The sequence below is a fragment of the Budorcas taxicolor genome, chromosome 17, assembly GCF_023091745.1.
Source record: "Budorcas taxicolor isolate Tak-1 chromosome 17, Takin1.1, whole genome shotgun sequence".
Lineage (NCBI taxonomy): Eukaryota > Metazoa > Chordata > Mammalia > Artiodactyla > Bovidae > Budorcas > Budorcas taxicolor.
In genome coordinates this window covers 62,404,590-62,428,014 of record NC_068926.1, presented here as the reverse complement: position 1 = coordinate 62,428,014, position 23,425 = coordinate 62,404,590, and the positions used below count along the sequence as shown (strand labels likewise).

Below are 23,425 nucleotides of genomic sequence, written 5' to 3'. Positions count from 1 at the left end.
TGTTTGCTGTGGGTTTGTGTTATATAGCTTTTATTATGTTGCGGTATGTTCCTTCTATTCCTGCTTTCTGAAGAGTTTTTATCATAAATGGATGTTGAATTTTGTCAAAGGCTTTCCCTGCATCTATTGAGATAATCATATGGCTTTTATTTTTCAATTTGTTAATGTGGTGAATTACATTGATTGATTTGCAGATATTGAAGAATCCTTGCATCCCTGGGATAAAGCCCACTTGGTCATGGTGTATGATCTTTTTAATGTGTTGTTGGATTCTGATTGCTAGAATTTTGTTAAGGATTTTTGCATCTATGTTCATCAGTGATATTGGCCTGTAGTTTTCTTTTTTTGTGGCGTCTTTGTCAAGTTTTGGTATTAGGGTGATGGTCCTGGGAATGTTCATTTACAGGTTTGGGGAGACATGCCCTTCCCCTTTAGGTAAAATCTTTTTTCAAAATAGTTGTGCCTTTCTTATCTCTAACTCAAGTTTGTTAGTATTTATAATCTTAGTCATTCTAGTAGGTATTTAGTGTTATTTCGTTATGGATTTAATTACAGCATTTTTCTCATGGCTACTGTTGAGGAATATTTTTTCATGTGTCTATTGGCTATTCTGTTGTGAAATATGGGTACGACATTCTGTTTTGAAGTATGGTACAAATCTTTTGACCTTTTGTGATTAGTTTTTATTTCCTCTAGATTTATATATAGAAGTGACTTCCCTGGTGGCTCAGACGGTAAAGCGTCTGTCTACAATGTGGGAGACCCGGGTTCGAGCCCTGGGTTAGGAAGATCCCCTGGAGAAGGAAATGGCAATCCACTCCAGTACTATTGCCTGGAGAATCCCATGGGCAAGGAGCCTGGTAGGCTACAGTCTATGGGGTTGCAAAGAGTCAGACACGACTGAGCGACTTCAGTCAGTCGGTCAGTCAGCACATCGTATGGTGTTTTTTTTGTGGGGGGTGGGGGGGGGCGCAGTTTCTTTTACTCAGCAAAATTATGTTTATTTACCTATGTTATTCATATGTCAATAGTTCTTTAATTTTACTGCTGGAATGTATTCCATGATGTGGATATACCATGGTTTGTTTATCTACTCATCTATTGATGGGTTGTTTTCAAATTTTGGCTGTTAAAAATAAGCCTGCTTGCTTATAAACATTTGTGCACAAGTTTCTGTATGGACACTTTATTTACTTTTCTCTTTGGTAAATATCTAGAGTGCAATAGCTCTATCATATGTTAGATGTGTTTAACTTATTTAGAAATTGCCACTTTGTTTTCCAAAGTAGTCGTTCAATTTTACATTCCGAATCAGAAAGCTTCAGGGCTCTCCACATTCTTACTGGCATTTGGCATGGCTAGTCTTTAATTTTAGCCATTTAACTGACTTTGTAGAGGTATTTCACTGTGGTTTCAACTTGCTTTTCCCCAATAGCTACTGATGTTGAGCATCTATTGTGCTTCTTTGCTGTCGGTGTATTTTCTTTGAAGTATATATTCAGATGTTTTCCCCATATTTTAAATTGGATTTTTTGTTTTCTTGCTGAATTTGAGAGCTTTTTACAAAATATGTTTTGGCTATAAGTCCTTTATCAGATACATGCTTTGGAAAGATTTTCTTCCAGTCTGTGGCTTTTTCTTTTTTCTTTAAATTGAAGTATAGTTGATTTACAATGTTTGAGGCATATAGCAAAGTGATTCAGTTATACACATACACACATATCATCCTTTCTGGACATATGCCCAGGAGTGGGGTCACTGGGTCATATGATAGGTCTACTTCTAGTTTTTTAAGGAGCCTCCATACTATTTTCCATAGTGGCCGCATCAATTTATGTTCCACCAACAGTGTCAGAGGGTTCCCTTTTCTCCATACCCTCCCCAGCATTTATTATTTGTAAACTTTTTGATGATGGCCGTTCCGACTGGTGTGAGGTGATAACAGCGTCTTTCATTTTGGTGTGAAGACCAATTTGTTAACTTTTTAAAAAATTTTATGGGTTCTGCTTTTGGTTTTCTATCTAAGAGATCTTTGTCTAACCCAAGATCACAAAGATTTTCTACTATAAGTTTTATAATTTTAAGTTTTACATTTAGGTCTGTGATCCATTTTGACTTAATTTTTGTATAAGATGTGAGGTATAGATCCAAGTTCATTTTTTAAAAGCATTTGGATATCTAGTTGTTCCTATATATTTGCTGAAAAGCTATCTTTTCTCCACTGCATTGCTTCTCAGCCTTTGTCAAAAACCAGTTGAATGTATATGTGTGGGTTTATTTTTGGATTGTTCTACTCTGTTCCATTGATTGGTCTTTATACCAATATCATATACTGTTTTGATTATTGACACTTTTTAATAACTTTTGACATGAGGTAGTTTTAGCCCTCTGACTTTGTTCTTTTTCATAGTTATTTTGGCTATTCAAATTTCTTTGCATTTCCATATGAACTTTAGACTTGGCTGTTGATTTTTACAAGAAAGTGTGCCGGAATTTTGACTAGTGTTGTTTGAAACATATAGTTCAGTATGGGAGTACTGACAATTTAACAGCATCAAGCCTTCTGACCCATAAGCAGGCTATATTCCATTTATTTTTGTCTTTGGTTTTGCTCAGCAATATCTGTCTGGTTTTCAGTGTAATCTTTCACATCTCTTTTTAGATTTATCCTTAATATTTTTAATGCTGTAATAAGTGGTATTTTCTTTTTTAGGTTTAATTAATTCACTTTATTATTCTTGTGTGAGAACATGAGCCTGGGTCCTTTCTCCACAGAGACAGTAGTGTGGGTCAGTGAATTCCTGATAGGGAGCTTCAGTGAGCACAGTCACCTTCAAGAGGTCAGGTGTAAGATAGCCGTAGGCCTTAGAGGTGGCATCAGAGGTGGCCTAGGCAAGGTTGCCCAAGGTGGCAGTGTGGCCCCTGGCCAAGGTGTGACAGTTTTCAGTGCCTGCTGTCAGCAGCGTGGTCCTGTGGCCATGAAGGCCCAGGCAGCAGCAGTGTGTCTGGGTACAAGGATGACACCTACTGGCAGGGAGCTGCAGGATCGTGTCTTCGTCACGGAACTCTGTGGGGTTCTTTAGTCTTGTGTCCCCAGGAGCCCTAATCCCCATGGCAGTGGAGAGCTGGGCCGCGGTGGTGGCCCCGAGGATGGCAGCGGTTACCTCCGTGCAGCACTTAGCACCCAGACCTGTGTGACGATCACAGTGCTTCATGGCAGCAGATACCTTGAGCCTGAGCCACCGACCAGCAAGTCTGCTTGTTCACTGCTTGCCAAGGCCTTAAGAGACGCCCCTAGGGAAAAGTAATCTCAGGAAGAAGAAGTAAATCTCCTTCAGGGACTGAATCTTCACGTCCTTGACCTAGGCAAATACTGATAAGTTGCTGATAGTAAGAGAGAAAAAAAGGCTTTTGAAAGTATTTAGAATTTTAAAAAATTGTTGATTGTTAACTGCCAGTGGCTACCCTCTTTAGCCTTCTAACATAGCAGTCTGTCTCAAGCTGCAGGTCACTGATGTGAGGTTCAGTAAATTGTCCCCTTTGGTGTGACTCTGACAGGTACTGGAAGCCCAGAGAAGGCATCAGAAGGAGAAATCTGGCATCATACCTACCTCGCCAACACCCTACACTTATAACAAGGTAGGAGAAGAAAAACTAATCTCTACCCCTTGGGTGAAGCCTGTATTCTCCTGTGTGGTGTTTGTGGTCTTTTGGGAAGGTGGCAGATTCTCTTTTTATTCCTTGATATTATATTGCCGCCTGAGAAGCTGAAAGAAGCTACCTATGCAGAAGAGTATTTGAAATTCAAGTTTCTGTCTGATGAAGTAAGATTCATACCAGTTTAGGTTTTGCAGCAGGAACCAAAGGCTGTGGTCACCTGGAGGTTATTTATTTGACTAGCTGTACAGTCCACTGATCACATTTAAAAGATATGTTTGTCCTGCTTTTTTGAGGTGGAGGCCATTTCACAGAATATTCCTTGGCCATTTATGGTGCCATTCTTTCTAACCCCATAAAATACCCAACTTAGAACAGTGTCTAATACACAAGGCAAGTGTCCTGAGTGGTACCTGTTCCTATCACAGTTGTTATCTGTAGCCTACACATCAGGCCTCTCTGTTCTAAAGTATAAGAGGCTTAAGGCCTCTTGAAACAAGTCCTAGAGATCCTGGAGTCACAGAGTGGATCAAAAAAGAATGATGCTGCTTGGGGACTCAGAGAGATACAGATGACAGGGAGGGAGCTGAGGATGGCAAAAGGGCAGGCTAGCTCCTCCTGGTCACACACCCTAGAGGGCCCCCACATTCCTACCACACGCACATGCACAGACACACGCAGACACATGTATCAGAGGGCACACAGGCTCCTGTGGCTCTCAGCACCCTCCACTCGGCACTGGCCCAACGTGACTGGAATTCTACACTCTGCTTTCATGATTAACACTGTTCAGTCCCCAAGTAAGTACTTACTGTTCCACACCTTCTTGCTCTACAAACTATAGGCTGCTATGTCCTTATGTAGTGAAGGCTGGAAGTGAGGGCTAGGCTGATGATAGTTATCAGTCAGAAACTGCTTCCTGCTTCCCACAGTGGGCAGGAATTGAGTGGTAGAAACACTTAGCTAACAGAGATCAGAATTTACTTGATACAATATTCTCAGCATGAATACAATGGACTCTTGTGTGATACATTATTTCCCAGTACTGTTTTTTTCTCCTCTTCCTACTCTTGTTTTGTGAATCTAGTGGTGTTTGTGAATTTGCTTGGCATCCATAAAATTTACACTCCACAGATGAGTAATATATTAAAATGATAAGCTTGTAATAATTTTTGAATGTGTATATATATTCATCTAGTTATAATCTTTACATTGGCAACTGAGTGAACACTGAATGCTACATTTGCAAGTAATTTAAAGAAAAATAATGTAATAAGAGGTAGTTAAATTTTAAAAAACTAATTACATCAATCTTAATTAAGAAAAAAAAAAAGAGGCAGGATGCTTGCAGTGACTCCCCCCGTCTGCTGCATGTTGTTGGTCGGTGTGCTTAGTTCCACTCTTGACAGATGACCCTAGGTGTGACAAGATCTCTGTAGCACCAGTTTCTCATGGGAACTATTTTCCGCATTTGAATTTTTAAGATTTCTTTTCACCTCTATGATTTTATAATTGTTTTACATCATGGGCCATGTCGTTTATGAATCTCTACTAGTAGGATGATGCCAAGACATGGCTGAGAGGACCTGAGGTACCTCCTTTTCCAGGCTTCTTACAGAGCAGCGCACAGCTGTGATGTGAGGTGCGAGTGGCCACAGCGGCAGGCTCCCTGGGCCGCCTTCCTTAGGCGGACACTGTTCTGTCCTGCCGTTCAGGAGGGGCTTGGGTTGAAGCCTCTGTGGACCCAGTTTCTGAGGCAGGTGGAACTGCGTTTAATTAAAATAGGAGTCCGTTATTAATAAGCATGCTGTGACTAAATCACCTGAAACCTACAGACATGGTAGTGCCTTTCAAAATATCTTCCCCAAGAGTGGCTTTGCACATGGGCACAGTGAGTCCTTGGCCAAAGGATTGCTTTCCACCTCCCATTCTTCCCTACCGTGCTTGTCCCTCATCTGTGTCAAACTGCTGTGAGCCTTTATAAAATGACTGGTGCTGTTTTATGGGATCAGCCCATCTGCATCCTAGCTATTTGTTCCTGCACCCTCAACCCGCCCAGGTGGCCAGAGGACATGTTTCACAACAGCTGGCTTACATCAATTACTTTTCTGGCTGGGATCAAAGTGTCTTATCTGTACCCAACGGTCAGATAGCAGCTTGGGCCTCGTCAGTGAGAATAAAAGTGACTTTTTACCCCAGATTGGCTTTGTGTATATGATGTGCATATATGTAGCATTGATAGCAGATAACAAATGATAGAAAGGTTAATTCTCTTAAGACTTCCTGAAACTTTTCCAGTCTCTGATAAGTGATTCTTGGTGATATCAGCCTGTGGGTATCAAGGGCTGTTTTTGGGTCAGTTCTGGGGGCTTTATTTTAGAGCTGTGCCTCTGGTATGAGTGACCATTTTCTTTTTGCTTTCAGAGCTGTGACTTGTGGTCCCTAGGGGTGATTATCTATGTGATGTTGTGCGGATACCCTCCTTTTTACTCCAAACACCATAGCCGGACTATCCCAAAGGATATGCGGAGAAAAATCATGACAGGCAGTTTTGAGTTCCCGGAGGAAGAGTGGAGCCAGATCTCAGAGATGGCCAAAGATGTTGTGAGAAAGTGAGTCTCTGAGCCACTGGGTGGGGCCCTTAAAAGTGGTGGAATGCAAAGCAATGTTGGGTAGAGAAAATTCTTTGTTTTGCAGGCATGTACCTTCTCATTTTTATCATCACAGAAAATCTGTCCTGGAGTCTGAAATGAGAGCTCTCAGTATCCACATCTCGGTGAAATTGGAGCTGTACTCCCTCCTGTTGCATTCCTAGAATTTGTCCCTAGGGTTGAATCCAGGTCCCTTGGTAGCCACTGTATCCGTTAGCATTAATTCAGACTTTAAATGGTAACCCCCGGTGCATCCTTCCTGCACGGAGGCCAGTCATTTGGCACTGACATGATGCCGGAAGCTGAACTAGGGTGCCAGAATGGCCACGATGCTTTTGTCCTTTCCTCCCTTAGCTACTGTGGGAGTGTGACTGGTTGTCCAGGACCTCAATCCCACCCTGGCCTCCCTGCTGCTAGTTGGTTGCTCTGACATATAGAGATAGAAAGGTTCAAAAGGACTAGGGCTAAGTGAGTGGATGAGGGACACATGACATTCAGAGTCCTTTGTTTCTTACAGAGCAGCGCACAGCTGTGATGTGAGGCGCGAGTGGCCACAGCGGCAGGCTGCCTGGGCCGCCTTCCTCAGGAGGACACTGTTCTGTCCTGCCGTTCAGGAGGGGCTTGGGTTGAGGCCTCTGTGGACCCAGTTTCTGAGGCAGGTGGAACTGCGTTTAATTAAAATAGGAGTCCGTTATTAATAAGCATGCTGTGACTACAGGCCATGAAATCACCTGAAACCTACAGACATGGTAGTGCCTTTCAAAATATCTTCCCCAAGAATGACCTCATACATGGGCACGTGCTCCAGCTCCTTAGCTGGAGTTACTAAGAAGTCAGGCCTACATAGGAGGTGTGCTCGGTTTTTCTGCCCACCTGTGCCAGGGGATCTGCTGCCTGGGACTTATGCGCTCTTCTGACATTACTACTTTGCCCTTCACTGAGTAATTGCTCCTCTTGGTTTCAGTTTCTTCATCTGTAATGTGATAAAGATAAGCATTAAAGGGGCAGTACCTGGGAACTGTCTCCTAATAGTACAGCTATTTCCCTATGCAGATTACTCTCTCAGAAGTGAACTTGTCCTGTTGGTTAGGTATTTATGTACGTAAAAAGGGACTCATTTCTAAAGTATCCAAGTGAAGGTGTTCAGGAGGGTGGAGGCAATTTGAAATCTGTCTTCCCATGTCCTTTCCATGCTGTATTCTCAGCTCCTTAACCAAAACATCAATATCCTCGACGTGGTTCTCTGCAGTTCTATAGAGTGTATTTCCCCTGTCACTAGAGTAACACTGATTATCTTCTCTCAGCATTGAGGGTCTCTTCTAAATAATCCTTTCTTTAGAATCTGAAGCTGTTCACAATGATCCAGAAAGTTACAGAGAACATGAAAGAGCAAGTAGGCACGTTGTCCTGACTGATGTTTGGAATGGGAGGCTATGTATTTGGAAGGAGTGCTGTAAGAGGCCCAGGGAATATGCTGGGGTAAGCTAGGAATTGCATCGGTATGAATGTACAAGATGGAAAGAACTGTGGTCAAAAGCTGATGGTATAGACAATACATTAGGCTTAGAAAGAAATGCTGTTCCCTTCTCAGATATTAGATTTTTAGCGTAGAATGTCTTTGGAGAAATGGCTCAGGGTTCGTGTCCTGCCATATGGTGCTATCTAAAAGTTTTATCACAAGTAGCAATCTGGATTTTCAGAACTGTATGATCGCTTAACTAATTTTACAGCCACTGTTGGCCAAAAGAGTACTTTGAGTCCCTTCTGGAAATTATAGCCCACTGTCCTAGAAACATTAGTCTGGGGATTCAGTGTCTCAGGAACTGTGAGCCATATGTAAGATTGATTACCTTACTGAACCTAGAACTCAGTCTGAGGTATCACTGGATTAAGCCTTTTCCTACCATTTTTAATCTCAATTTATTTAGTATAGAAAGGACTGCCTTAAGGACACAGCGCCCTCACCACTAACAGTTAGGGAAGAGAATCTCACCTCTGTCCTGCAGGAAGCCTAGGCTGTAAGAGTTGGCAGAAAGTAGAAAGTCAGAAGCTGGAGCTGACTAGAGCCAGGCTCGGGAACTTTATGGCCTTCTGGAAGCAACTGTGCATGGCAGCCCTTTTGGCCTTTTCTCCACAGGCTCTTGAAGGTCAAACCGGAGGAAAGACTTAGCATCGAGGGAGTGCTGGACCACCCCTGGCTCAACTCAACTGAGGCCCTGGATAATGTGCTACCCTCTGCTCAGCTGATGATGGATAAGGTTCTGAATGATGCTTATGTTGTTGGCCAAAGTGGTGGTGTTGGGAAGGAATGCTGGGGCTTGACTCAGTGAGGGGGTTAAAGGCAAAACAATGCAGAGCACACAGTCTTTCCCAGAGAAACATCTCTGGTCTCCTGAAGATCAGGATTGGAAACAAGGAGCTTCCTTCCATAAAGACCGGATCAAAGCCTGGGACATACACTAAGGGAACATTCAAAGTATCCTCTTCCACATTTGTGCTGTGGGTTGAGGCAGAGAGCAGTATCAGACATCAACCATCCTTTTGCCCAAGGGGTTTAAACAAGACCGGTTAGAAACACCAATAAATACAAAACAAAGAGGGAATACTCTCAGACATCAGAGCTTTTGCATGCTAAATTTTCTGTGAATTCTTATGGGAATTCAGAAGACATCTTTGAAGGGCTGTAATTAGGGAAGGGTTCCCAAAGAGAAGGCAAAACCCATCATAGTTATTAACTATTGTGTGGCACTTTTAAACCCCTTTACATGTTTAGCTGTGAGCTGGCCTTGGAAGAACTGGAGTAGAGAGCACGTGTGCCCACATATCATGGACAACATGAGCAAAAAATTAGAGGCTGAAATCCATCAGTGGGAAAAACAGCCTGATTTCATTAATGGGAAGTTGGTGAAATGGGTGTGATAGGGAAGGGCCTGGCTTTGAAAGTAGACAGAGGGGTGTAAGTCTTAGTAGGACCTAATTGAGAGGCTCGTACAGATTTCTGAGAAGAGTTCTGCTACAGGGAAGATATTTAGGGTAGGGATGGTTAGTCAGACTTGCAGACTCACCAACCTAATACTACTACAGTAATCTAGAAGCTGGAAAGCTGCACTAGGAGCAGAGAGGTAGAGATGAATGAATAGGCTCAATATTTTTGAAGACAAATTTCAACAATTTTTGGTGACTGACTAGAGATAAGGGGACAGTGAGTGGCATATCTGGTGATACCACTGACAGGGAAATCAGGAATGAGCCGGGTTTAGATTTTCATTATTATTTGACGGTAGATGGACATTCAAATGAATGAGATTGTGTGGTGTGGATTCAGAGTGTGGCTGAAAGGTAAAGGCAGTGTCGCAGACGAGTTACTCACTTAGAAGGGATGGAGCTGAGGTGTGACAGAATAAGTGAATGGGAGAAAGGAATGCTAGGACCTCCCTTCGTTTAGCTGGAGTACGAGAAGAGAAAGGAGAACTAGAAGGAACAGTTTCCTGCTATCCCTGATCTGTGTGCAGTTGTTTTCCTGGTTTAAAAGTATCCGATAACCCAGAAATAGTTTGTTTGGTCAGTCCCAAATACAGGATTACTTATATCCTCTGATTGTCAGCTCTTGAGTGTTACAGTGTGGTTTCCCTCAGGATGTTGGAAATGAAGAAGATTGTCTTCTGGAGTTACTTTAAGATTAGTATCTAACTAAGCCAAGTTTGAATATGCATAATCTTAATGAAGAAAAAGGCCTTTAAGGTGGAACTGGAGTGTGACAGTGTATTCCCATTTTGAAAGAAATGATGTGGTCAAGATGCAGGCTGGTCACCTTTGGAAGTGAAGAAAAAATGGCCACATGCAGAAGCTGAATAGTGTCCATCTCGGCTGTGGCTAGGAGATGGAGTCTGAGCTCGTGACCTTGCAGGGTTCCCGTCTCTTTGGTTGGGCTATCTCTGATAAGAAGGAAATAGATGCACGGGTCTGGAGATGGGTAGCCAGGGTCAATTACTGTAGTTTACTTCAAAGAGTTTGAACTCTTCCGGATCTAATTGTGTGCTTACCAAGGAAGTATATTTTTTCTTTCAAATAACACAGAGGTATATAAAATAAAAAGCAAAAGTTCCTTTCAATTACCCTGTCCCAGTCTCAGCCCTGAGAGGTGAGGTGATCTGTGACTTGATGTATCCTTCCTGATCTTTTTCTGGGGAGACACACACACATTCACACAGTTTGTCCTTTTTTTTTTTTTTTTTTAATACAAAAGTGGGATCATCTCATTCTTACGAAGCTTTTTGCTGATTATTTGCTTTCCCTTGTTGGTCTGCCCATAGTGAGAGAACACACTGGTCATAAAGACAGACTTGAAGAGTGCTAGACTTTATGAGTTATTTTTCATTGTAAATTAATTGACTGGCTTTACAGAAGAGTCTGTGAGGGTCTTCCATGCTCACCAGGTGAAATACTTGGGGTTCTGAGTCATTGGGGCTGAGGTGACTGTTTCCACCTTGAGGGAAGCGAATAAATGCCAGTCAGGGAGTCTTCTCAGGCAGCAGCCGGCCAGCCTTTCCCTTGATGTACATGTATGACTCTCTTTACACTTGCCCTTGCCAATGACTATGAGCATGAGCCTTGTTTGTTTTTCTTACTTGCCTTTCTGTCCCCCTGCAGGGAAGAAGGGCTTGCTGTTGTGTGGCCCTTGGCTGGCCTAGTATTTCCTGGGCCCTGCTGACCCATGGGGAAGAGTCCTCTGCCTTTTCAGCATTTGTATACTTCCAAGTATAAGACTGAAATTACCTGCTTAGTTCTTTTAGAGATTCTCCTTCTCTGTTAGATTGGTTTTTTAGGTGCCCAGAAATGAATATGAAAAACTGACACCAGTGTTTGCATTCAGGCGGTGGTTGCAGGGATCCAGCAGGCCCATGCGGAACAGTTGGCCAACATGCGGATCCAGGAACTAAAAGTCAGCCTCAAACCCCTGCACTCTGTGAATAACCCCATTCTAAGGAAGAGGAAATTACTTGGGTAACTGAACTTACTTCTTCGATTCTCCCTTCATGGCTGGTGTGGCCAAGGACAGGGTTCTGAAAGGTCAGCCAAGGGTCTTGCCCTTTTTTGCCTCTTAAGAGGGTGGAAAGGATAAGTTCTTTAAATAGCATCAGAAGTTGGAGATACTTTAAAATTTTATCTGAAAAATCTTGCCTTATGTTTAGTGTTTAGAATTAACATCCATAAAGAGCTGGGTTTTGGGGTCTCACTTTGTTCTTACCTCTTTCCCAAACTTCTAAAGCACCAAACCAAAGGATGGTGTTTACATCCATGACCGTGAGAACGGAGCCGAGGATTCCAATGTTGCCTTGGAGAAGCTCCGCGACGTGATTGCTCAGTGTATCCTCCCCCAGGCTGGTAAAGGTCACACCGTTTCTGCTTTGTGCGTGGCTGTGTGTGCGTGTGCGCCTGGCTGGGGGAGTGGGTCAATCTGAAGTGTCTGTCTCGCCTCTAAGTGCCTTACACACTCAGCCCACTGAAGAGGGGACGGTGGGCACTCAGAAATGCGCAGGTTCTGCCCCACCTTTGGCTTCCTATGAAATTTCTAGTTTGCGTTTAATTGGCAGTTTCAGACATAACATGTAATTTTCTATTTTCTTAGTTTGTTAATGAGATAACAGGATAGAGGATGGAAAATGTGAACAGGGTCAGGATTAGGTTGGGAAGGTCAGGAAGGTTGAGAAACACCATATCTAGAGTACAAGGCTGTCATTAACTTGTGAATATAAAGAGAAGACCTTCCAAGTTCAGAAGTGGCCCTGGCTGCTACTGGTATTCCAGGCAGACTGGGACTTATATACATGTCTTTTGAGTGAGAGCTCTCTTTGAATATGTTCTCTTTCCACTTAATGGGATAGGACGGGCTTTTCTCCGCAGATGAATGAGATACTTCATGTTGTAGGCCTGAAAACTACTGAGCTGACCAGTCTTCCTAGATTCCTTGGGTTTTAAGAGAGCTCACATAGTGTACCTCAGGTAGCCTTCCAGAGTAGGAAATGAGCTTAGGAGAAAGAAGGTAGCCCACTCAGCCTCGTTCTTCCTTCTCATGATCTTGTAGGTTAACCAGGTGTTTTTGATCAGCAATAGCCCAACACTGCCTACTTCCCATCCCCCAGGGCTAAGACTCTGGGGGCCTCAGGGGATGTCTGTCAGGTGGTCAGGGTAGGAAGAATTCAGAAACCAGAAGTAGTCTACATGTAATGTAGGAACTAGCAGTAATGATAATCTGGAAAAGCTCGCACCTTTTATGATCACTTTCTCAATAAAGTGGACATCCTGTCCTTCCATCTTTGACAATAAAACCCCATGATGCTGCAGAGGAATGCAACTTCTTTTTCACCTTTATTAATAGGAGAGAATGAAGATGAAAAGCTGAATGAAGTAGTGCAGGAAGCTTGGAAGTATAATCGGGAATGCAAACTCCTCAGAGATACTCTGCAAAGCTTCAGCTGGAATGGTAGGAGCCTTAATTATGCCTTTCCCCAGGAATGCAGAGAATTATTTGTGTTTAGATTATGTAGGATCTCTGGGGGCTGAGCTGGGGCTGTGTTCAGGTGAAGTAGGGCTGGAGAGTGAGTGGAGTATTGTGGGAGAGGGAGTTAATCCTGCAGTAACTACCCAGGCATATCTGGACATCCGGCCTTTTTGCTTGTTTTCCAGAGTTCAAATGAATTGTGTGTTGCAGATTCATTGCTGTCCAGAGCCCCCATCACATACCACTTCGGCAAAAACAAAGCATCAGATCTCAGAACTCCTTCCAGATACCTGAGCTTTTAACCGCGTCATTAAAGAGCAGTTCAGTCTTAAGGGGAGAAAGAGGGCAAAGTACTGCAGAGTCCACCCTGCAGATCTGCTCAGCTTAGAGAAGACCTGTTACACTAAAGAGCAGAGTGTCCCAAATCTGCTGTTCGTTGAATTTTTTTCCCCACAGGCAAAGGCAGAGGTGTATTTTTTGAGCTGCTTTTGTATTGTCTTCCTAGCGTAGTAGGCTAGACTTCAGGTCTAAGATGCTCAAGGCAGGGAGCCTGGTTTTTGGACATGAGAAGTCCAAAAGCTAGCCCAGCCGTTTCTGTACTTGGAAATTAGCTTCTATAGGATTTTCTCTTTTTTTAAAGATTTTGAAATAATCTATACAGAAAAGTGACCACATTTGAGGTGCACACTTCCAATAAATTTTCACAAAGTGAACATTCTCACATAACCAGCACTTGAATATGTGCCCTCCTCTACTACCTCCTTCCCCACAGGGTAATTATGAGCCCAATTTCTAGCGCTATATATCAGTTTTGCCTGATTTTATATTTTATGTATATGGAATCAGACAAGTCTATGTTTTTTTGTATCTGGCTTCTTTTTGTCAATGTTTGTGAGATTCAACCATATTGTTATGTGTAGTAGCAATTCATTTCTCATTTTTATATATATATGTAAATGTACATATGTTCTCTCTATATATTCATGTTTTTTTTCTCCATATATATATACCATATAAATAGTTTTTGTATTTATCCATTCTACTGTTGAATGGATATGTGGGTTGTTTCCAGGTTTTGGTAATTAAGGAAAGCACTGCTCTGAACACTCTAGCATATATCTTCTTTTTAAGATTTATTTATTTCCGTTTATTTATTTTTAGCTGCACTGGGTCTTCATTGCTTCACGCAGGCTTTCTCTAGTTGCAGTGACCGAGGGCTACTCTCCAGTTGAGGTGCACCGGCTTCTCATTGCGGTGGCTTCACTTCTCTTATTGCAGAGCATTGGCTCAGAGTGTGTGAGCTTCAGTAGCTATGGCTCATGGGCTTAGTTGCCTGGTGGCATGTGGGATTTTCCTGGACCAGGGATCAGACCCATGTCCCCTGCATTGGCAGGCAGACACCCAACCACTGGATCATCAGGGAACTCATTTCTCTTACGTATCTAGAATTAGAGTTGCTGGTTCATGGGGATATTCATCTGTTTGGCTTTAGAAGGTACTGCCACCAGTTTCCCAAAGTTGTCATACCAATGTATACCTCCACTGGCAGGGTTTGAGGGTTCTAATTATTCTGTATCCACACCAACACTTGCTATTGTCTTTTTCATTTTAGTCATTCTAATTAGTAAGTACTATTGGTATTGCAGTGTCATTTTACTTTGCCTTTCCCTGATGACTTACAAGCGTAAGCACTTTTTAATGTTTACTGGCCACTTAGATTTTGTGAAGTGCCTATTCTGTCGCCCAGTTTTCTGTTGACTTGTACCTCTCTTATAAACGTGCACGAGTTCTTTATATAGTTTGGATATGAGTTCTTACAAAGAACTTCTCCCTCTTTGTGGTTTCCTTCTGTGCTGTTGTACTGAACACTGGATTTTTATGACCAGGTTAATAAGCTGCTCAACTCTACCTGAAAAATGGGGGACTTGAACTGCTTGTGATCAGTGTTGGTGATGGTTCTTCCATTGGTGAAGGTGAATTTGACACTAGTGAGGTGTACCTTATTGGGTCCCTGTCAAGAATCTTAACCACCTACCCAATAGTTTGGAGACTCACCTTTTCCTTTTTTGAGTTTCAGGTCGTGGATTCACTGATAAAGTAGATCGATTAAAACTGGCTGAAATTGTGAAGCAAGTGATAGAAGAGCAAACCACTTCCCACGAATCCCAATAATGACAGCTTCAGACTTTGTTTTTTAAAAAATTTGAAGATTTATTCATTAATGTATAATTTTTATGTAAATTAATAAATCATAATTTCATTTCCACACTGCTTAAAGATGCTATATAAATTTAGATACAGGATTTACTAATAGTATATATAGTTCATTTGTTTTAAGAAAAGCTCAGTTCCTAGAGATATACTATTACTTTAGGATTGTTTAGTCATCTGTTGTAAAGCTGACGGTATTGTCAAGCAAGATTGTTTTATTTGTAATAAAGCATACAAAAACCATTTGCCAGTGGTAGGCAAAGGACTGACTATTTTGACCTCTCTGCTTAGTAAACAGTTGAATCAAGTACTGTGGAATCTGGTTTCAGTTGCCCTGTGTATTTCCTCTCTGCACTGTTGGTGGATTAGCTCTGGTGCCAAGAATTTTTTGTGGATCCGTTGCAAACTGCCACATGGAACTCAGAGGGTGCCAACTCCTGTGATGGAAGAGGCAGGGAGCTGAGTCCTCGTTTCTCTTCTCCCTACTTCCCTAGGGAAAAGTGGTCCCATTTCTTTATTGTCGTATTTGTTAAAAGGTATTGGTGTGTTTCTTTAATAGGATTCTCTATTGAGTTCATTCTTTCATGTTTAACCAGAGCTTCAGCCCTGTCACTTCCTTCGAGGTCCTACCTTGTACTCCCCATTTCCTGAAGCCCTCACCAGCTCCATTGCTTCTTACCTCCTTTTCCTGTTCTTCTGACTCCTTTTATGGAATGATTTTTCTGAGAAAGTTACATGTCATAAAAACTGGACTAATGGATATTCATTGGAAGGACTGATGCTGAAGCTGAAGCTCTAATACTTTGGCCACCTGATGTGAAGAGCTTACTCACTGGAAGAGACCCTGATACTGGGAAAGACTGAAGGCAAAAGGAGAAGAAGGTGGCAGAGGATGAGATGCTTGGATAGTATCACCGGCTCAATGGACATGAACTTGGTAAACTCTGAAGGATAGTGAGGGACAAGGAGGTCTGGTGTGCTGTAGTCCATGGGGGTCACAAAGAGTTGGACATGACTTAGTGACTGAACAACAACAACTGGGTTAGCATCTAAGATGGTCCAGGTTTCTGTCTTAAGGCTACCTTTTTTCTCTAACGTTTCTGCCTGGGTTTCATGTTGGCATCCCCTGGACTGCATGTATTTTATTTAGCACTCTTCATTTTCAGGAAGCATGGTTTTGGCCCAGAGGTCAGATACTTGGATACATGGCTCAGTGCTTTTCTACTGTGCTATTGTGCAATGGGCTTCCATAACAAACCATTTTTATTTATTTGTTTTACTAGTTTTGGTTGTTCGTTCGGTGTTGGTAAATGGGAGAGCTAATAGGCAAACTCCAATTCACAGAGAAGGAAAGGCTCGGTAGGATCGGTTACTCAGTTTCATCCCATCACATTCTCTTCAATTGAAATCAACCCCACAGAGCTCACTTACTTTCTAACTCTTCCACTTTGCTAATATGTCTTCAGGATGACATTTGGTTAGTATACCCCATATGTATGTGAATGAGTGCAGTAATACATGATAAAAATAATATCTCTTAGCAATTACCTTATACATCAGTTCCCTCATATTTTGGAGAATTTTTAATTCAAGGCATTTTTTGAGGTAAGACTCACTAATCTCAGGGGACTGATAACTTATAAATGGATACCCTGTAAGGAGAATTCAATACTTTTAAACATGGCAAAATCTAACAGGCAGCAGAGAAAAACCAAAAAACTTAGCTGAGAGTTGAATTAAAAGTTGAATTCTGTTTTTCAGTGAAATGCAGTCTTATAAATCACTTTCTGCAGTCAGGAAAAACTGCACTTGTTTCTGGAACAACTGAATCCCTGTTATGTTTCTTAGTTTATTGCAGAGGTTCAGTATTTGTGGGCTTTTCTTATGGCTCAGCTTGTAAAGAATCTGCCTGCAATGTGGGAGACTTAGGTTTGATCCCTGGGTTAGGAAAAGCCCCTGGAGAAGGGAAAGGCTACCCATTCCAGTATTCTGGCCTGGAGAATTCCATGGACTGTATAGTCCATGGGGTTGCAAAGCGTTGGACAGAACTAAGTGACTTTCACTTCAGTATTCCCTAGGGTGAGGAAGGCAGTAACTAACTTTGTTACTCTTCTTTTTCTTCAGAAGAACCTTCTAGCAGAGGAACTAGTCTACCATTAACTTCTCAAATTTGTTATTTGGGTGTCTTCTAAAGGCTCAGGATGATTTCCCTGTGCGGTGAATTTTAGGTATGATCTAAAAGTGTGTCCAAAAGATGCTTCCTTTTACTCTAAGCAGAGGTTGCTCATGTTTCTTTAGGCTGAATTAAACTGGCCTCCCAAATGAGTAGAGTGTCCAGACAGGTTCATGCTCAGAGTTTTAGAATACCCTGAAAGTGAAGTGGCTCAGTTGTGTCTGACTCTTTGCGACTCCATGGCCTGTAGCCTACCAGGCTCCTCCGTTGGTCCATGGGATTTTCCAGGCAAGAGTACTGGAGTGGGTTGCCGTTTCCTTCTCCAGGGGGATCTTCCCGACCCAGGGATCAAACCCAGGTCTCCTGCATTATAGGCAGACGGTTTTACCGACTGAGCCACTCGGGAAGTCCATAGAATACGCTAGAGGGTGTTTAAAAGTGGGTCCTAACTGACACAGAGCTCCATGACAAAACTGGAGCTTCCAAAAGACTCAGCACTGTTTGGTCTTTAAAGTGAGGTTTTGTTTATGGGGAGTTTGTAGGCCAGTAGCAAATTCTGCTTTAACTTTACCAGTCAGTTTTGCTAATAAAAGAAAACTAACATGTACTGGAAGTGAAACAAAATCATCCTTGTCTCTTTTGACCTGTCCCTCTAATGCCTGTATCTGCAGAAAGTTCACATTCTAAGAACAGTTCTCATAGGCAGGAGGAGTCTTCAGTTTTCCTACATGATTTGCCAACCCTCTGCTTACTATATAACCATTACTTATCACTCAAATACTTTTAGATTTTACCACAATTATTAATCTATTTGATGTGGAACAACATTTGTATTTTTCTGGCTAATGTATTTTATAAGCTAGGAAACACTTGTCAGAAGTTAACTGTCTGAAACATGCAGATAGGAGGAAATGCTTTTTTAAAAAGAATTTTGTTTTTGTATTCATTTGAGATAGAACAAGTTGAAGGAATTATTGAAGTCAAATGATTTAAATCAGATCCTGTGTGTGAATACTTGCATACGTGTGTATTGATGAAAATGTGTTTCAATTTGAGACTTGGAAAACTGGATATTTAATTTTAATTATATTTTTATTTATTTAAAAAGTAGAAGTGGTCTTTCATTATTGATTTGATTCTTTTGTCCCACAAAATGACTTGATCAAATTTGTCCTGTCTGTTTGCTCAAGAACAGGGGAACATCTAAAATCTGTGATAGTTTCCAAGTTATATAATTTTAAGAGGCTTTTCTCTTATATAAAATACAAGGAGAAAGGAAATACACCTAGAAATCATTTCACCATTTTTTGCTGTAAATTTTTAATGGGTGATATGATGGTATTAATTTTCTTGCTAGATATGCATAAATTTCCTTGTCTGTTAGGAATTAAACATTATTAACTGGAAAGGGTTAATGACTTCATGTGCTCATGCTTATACCTGAGATCTGGTATACCATTCTTTTTCAAATTATATAGTACATCTCTCCATTTTTGTGCGGTACTTATATTCCTAACCCTTATTTTGAAGGTTTTATATTGTAAGTATTTGACTTAATATAAAATTATTTTAATGCAAGATAAAACATGTAGAGTCTTACTTAGTTGATATTAGGATGCAGAAAAGAATAACTGGGCAAAGAATGTGGATAGATGAAGCTTTTTTTCCCTTTTTTTCTTTTAAATCTATACTACTAAATATAACATCAACATGAAAATCAAGTTAAAAGACATTCATAGACATTATGGTTTAGTTTTAGTTACAAAAGCAAAGAGGTCTTTAAAAAATTCTTATACAGGGAATTCCTTGGTGGTCCAGTGGCTAAGACTCTGTGCTCCCTATACAAGGGGGCTGGGTTCGATCCCTGGTCAGGGAACTAGTTCCCACATGCCACAACTAAGACTCTATGCAGCCAAATAAATAAAAAATAAATATTAAAAAAAATTCTCATACAGTGCATTTTTATTTTCTTGATGAAATGGTAACTAGATAAGCTGGTTATTCAGAATTTAGTCTTACTCCAGAGTTTGTTTTTATGTTGGGAGAAACAACTTTGATCCTAGTCACTTGTTAGTCTCCATAGTGAAACTGAACTTCTTTCATTCAACAGTATATCTATACATTCAGAATTATTCTTATTGGAGGAAAATTATGTTTACATGTAGATATAAAATCTCAAAACTCATCTGTCATAAACAAAAGTGAATGAGGGAGAGTTTCTGCACCTATGTAGAAGTTTGCTTGAATTAAACAAAAAAAGCAGACCCTGACAAAGGAGGATTGGACTGAGAAACAATATCCTCAATACTACAGATACCAGGAAAAGAGACAGTGGGCAACAAAGAACATCATCCTGCTCTGGGATCCCCAAAGAATCCCCATCCCCTCCCCCCTGACCTCCTGCCAGAATGTTGGGTTTCAGAGAATGAGCAGATTAACGGATATCAGGAATAGTATGGACTGGGCTAAGGACAAGGATAATTTGCTTGAGTAAAATTACTGACTTGAAACTATTGGAGGCCGTCTACTTGGGTAGAGGAAACAGCCATGGACCATTAAAACCGTTGCTGTGGGAAGGGGGTCATATAGTCAGGAAACTACTGAAGTACAAGAGAGAAAAAAAACAGAAACACAGCCCCAAGGTCTGTAAGACACAAGAGCTGGGCAGCATCCACCCAGAAGGGAGCCAGCATAGATCTGAAGTGAGTACCTGTGACAGAGGGTCTGTGTGTCAGGGAGAGCTGCTGCTGCTGCTGGACACAAGCCCTGCATCATCAACTGATTCACTAGGGCCGTGTCAGTGGCAGCGTCTGTGAGAGACTCTGCCTCTATACTGCCTTCTCTGTGGAAAAGGCAAGTGGCTATGTCTGAGGCTATGAGAGCGCTTCAAACCTGGGCTCCTCACACGAAGGGCTTGAGGCTGGCCCCGGTGCCAGGACTTTCATGTGCCGGGTTGGGGATCCTGTTGTTCTTGGTACTGATTTCTCTGCCAAGCCTGTACGGTGACCTGGGCTCACTACATCACTCTTCCTATGAAATAGTCATTCCCAAGAGTCTGACAGTGGAAGGAAGGGAAGACCAAGTGGAAAAGCTCTCCTACGTGCTATTTATGCAGGGCCAGAGGCAGCTGATTCACCTGACGGTGAAGAGAGACTATTTTGTGGATAACTTCCCGGTCTTCAGCTACCACAATGGCATCCTGGGGCAAGAAATGCCTCCCGTCTCGCAGGACTGTCACTATGAAGGCTACATAGAAGGAGTCCCAGGTTCTTTCGTTTCTGTCAACACCTGTTCAGGCCTCAGGGGCCTCCTGATTAAGGAGGAAAAGTCCTATGGCGTTGAGCCCGTGCACTCTTCCAAACGGTTTGAACACGTGTTGTACGCCATGGCCCACGAAGCTCGCGTCTCCTGTGGCGTCACGTCCAAAGACAGCCAAGTGGCGTCCACCAGCCGGCGACCGGAGAGCGGCAAGCCTCACAGCTGGCAGGTGCCGTCCGACTTGTGGTCACATATCAAGTACGTGGAGATGTTTGTCGTGGTCAACAACCAGCGGTTCCAAATGTGGGGCAGTGACGTCAAGCAGACAGTCCAGAGAGTAATGGACATCATCGCTCTGGCCAACAGCTTCACAAGGGGAATAAACACAGAGGTGGTGCTGGCCGGAATGGAGATCTGGACTGAGGGGGACCTCACAGAGGTCCCCGTGGACCTGCAAGTTGCACTCAGGAATTTCAACAGCTGGAGACAAGAGAACCTCTTCCATCGTGTCAAGCATGATGTTGCCCACATGATCGTGGGACAGCATCCTAAAGAGGATACGGGGCAGGCATTTCTCAGTGGTGCCTGCTCCAGTGATTTTGCAGCAGCCGTGGAATCTTTCCACCACGAGGATGTCCTCCTGTTTGCAGCACTCATGGTCCACGAGCTTGGACACAACTTGGGTATTCGGCACGACCATTCGGCCTGCATTTGTAAAGACAGGCCCTTCTGCCTCATGCATGAAAACATCACTAAAGAAAGTGGCTTCAGCAACTGCAGCTCTGACTTCTTCCACCAGTTCCTCTGGGAACACAAGGGGGCCTGCCTGTTTAACAAGCCTGGGCACAAAGGCCGCTTACGGAGGGCTTCCCGCTGTGGCGACGGCATTGTAGAAGGACCTGAGCAGTGTGACTGTGGGTCTAAGTGTGAAATGCACCCATGCTGTGACACCAGATGTATGCTGAGAGAGCATGCAGAATGTAGTGATGGACTCTGCTGTGATAAATGTCGCCTGAGATACAAGGGATTCATGTGCCGTGCTGCTTTGGGAGAGTGTGACCTCCCAGAGTATTGTAATGGTTCCTCGGGAGAATGTCCCAGAGACAGCTATAAGCTAGATGGTACAATGTGTGATAGAATTCACTACTGTGCTGGAGGTCGGTGTAAGAACCCTGACAATCAATGCATGGATATCTACGGGTCCCCTGCAAGGTCCGCCCCAGAAAAGTGTTACGTTTCAATGAACACAAGAGGGGACCGGTTTGGAAACTGTGGTACCACCAGCTCACCGAGGTTAACATATCTGAAGTGTGCAGATGATAACATATTTTGTGGGAAACTTATATGTACAAATGTTAGAGAGGTGCCACAAATCAAACCCAATCATACACTGATCCAGGTCGCTCACAACGATGACTGGTGCTGGAGCATGGATGCCTATGACACTGCTGATATCCCTGATGATGGAGATGCACACACTGGCACTCTGTGCCCCACACAAAGTCTGCATGAATCACCTGTGTACTGATCACACCTCACTTGGGTACAGCTGTGAGACAACAGAATTGTGTAACGGGAAAGGAGTTTGCAACAATTTTAGGCACTGCCATTGTGAGGAAGGCTATGCGCCCCCTGACTGCAAAGATCCAGGAGACGGTGGTAGTGTGGACAGTGGTCCTCCTAGCACATCAATTCAACTTTCAAGTGAAGGTCAAAGTGAAACTCCTAAGACTCGTAGCTTTCAGACTGAATACTTGGGCAACATTGTTTTCATATTACCTTCGTTACTTTTAATATTTTTGGTAATTGTATTACTTGTTAGCATCAAGACTGGAGTTGAGACAATAGAGTCCCCACCGCATACCTCAGAGGTGGATTCAGAGGAAAGCAGTAGTGAGGTATTCATAATGGAGCTCCTCCCAGTGGGGATAATAGAGGAGGCAGAGGAGGGTCCCCCACCAGAGCAGGGACCCCCACCAGAGGTACCCCCCCCAGGGGTACCCACACCAGAGGCACCTCCACCAGCAGGACCTCCACCGGAGGCGCCCCCACCGGCGGCACCCCCACCACAGGCCCCACCACCAGGACAGCCAGCATCATAAGAGGCAGCAGGTGAAGGACAAGGATAACCAAAGGCAGACGTGTACTGGAGGAAGAGTTCAAAAATATCAAATATCTCAAGCACTGAGTGGGAATGAGGCACTCACAGAAGCAAAGGTGAAGTGAGAATTGATGGACCCTTTAACTCTGACAGGGATGGTCTACAGAAACATACCAACATAGGAACAGGATGACAATGCTTTCAGTATTCGTTTTATTAATTTGGTTATATATTCATATGTGAACTCGTATGTAAACTATTCTACACTTCTGCTTTTTTCCCATTTCACAAAACAACTTTATGTAAGTTCTTCTCATGGATCATACTTATCAATGTCATCTTTTAGTCGGGCCAATTTCTGATCTGAAATTACACTTTTCACGGCATACTATCCTCCCTGTGCATTGTTTGATAAACACTATTATTTGCACCTACAGGATCTTCCATCCCACTCATACATACCATTTAAAGAAGGTTATCTGTTCAGTAATCTAATTTGCCTCAACAATTACTATTCATGAATAGAAAATGATTTTAAATAAAAAGCTATTTTAAGGAGCATCACTTCAGACTCCATAATGCCTAGTCTTTGCGGCTTCTTTATTTGGTGGCTCTCTTGGAAGGGACTACATCTGATCCAGGGTGCTCTGATCACGTTGGATGCATGGGGGTGGTGCATGAGGGAAGGAGAGCACTTAGGCAAGAGACAACCTTGTCTAGTGTGGAGTTCAGCTGGTATTAATAATTATTCCTTTGTTTTCTGTTTTTCTACTTATGTTTATTCCTGATTTTTAAATTAATATATTGCTGCCTGACCGTCTAAAGAAACAGAGCTTTGGAGGGGGGTCAAGTGTGTGTAAAGAGAGCACAAA

General features: G+C 42.6%; 2 protein-coding genes across 3 annotated transcripts in view; both read left to right on the top strand.

The window, feature by feature from the left end:
- Positions 1-15,534, top strand: part of MAPKAPK5 (MAPK activated protein kinase 5) — a 29,870-nt gene extending 14,336 nt beyond the window's left edge. The window contains exons 8-14 of one of the 2 annotated variants that reach the window (XM_052654563.1): positions 3,559-3,639; positions 6,082-6,269; positions 8,446-8,566; positions 11,182-11,312; positions 11,578-11,693; positions 12,688-12,792; positions 14,888-15,534. In XM_052654563.1, coding sequence (XP_052510523.1) covers positions 3,559-3,639; positions 6,082-6,269; positions 8,446-8,566; positions 11,182-11,312; positions 11,578-11,693; positions 12,688-12,792; positions 14,888-14,982 — 837 coding nt within the window. In that variant the 3' untranslated portion in view covers positions 14,983-15,534. Of the gene's footprint in view, positions 1-3,558; positions 3,640-6,081; positions 6,270-8,445; positions 8,567-11,181; positions 11,313-11,577; positions 11,700-12,687; positions 12,793-14,887 lie in introns of both variants that reach the window. The other variant, XM_052654561.1, reaches the window with a different exon arrangement.
- Positions 15,535-16,192: 658 nt separating this feature from the next.
- Positions 16,193-22,554, top strand: LOC128062109 (disintegrin and metalloproteinase domain-containing protein 1a-like). Its single transcript, XM_052654465.1, is given in 4 exon segments — positions 16,193-16,209; positions 19,985-21,934; positions 21,936-22,126; positions 22,481-22,554. Coding segments are annotated over 4 exon segments (2,232 nt in total).
- Positions 22,555-23,425: the final 871 nt, after the last annotated feature.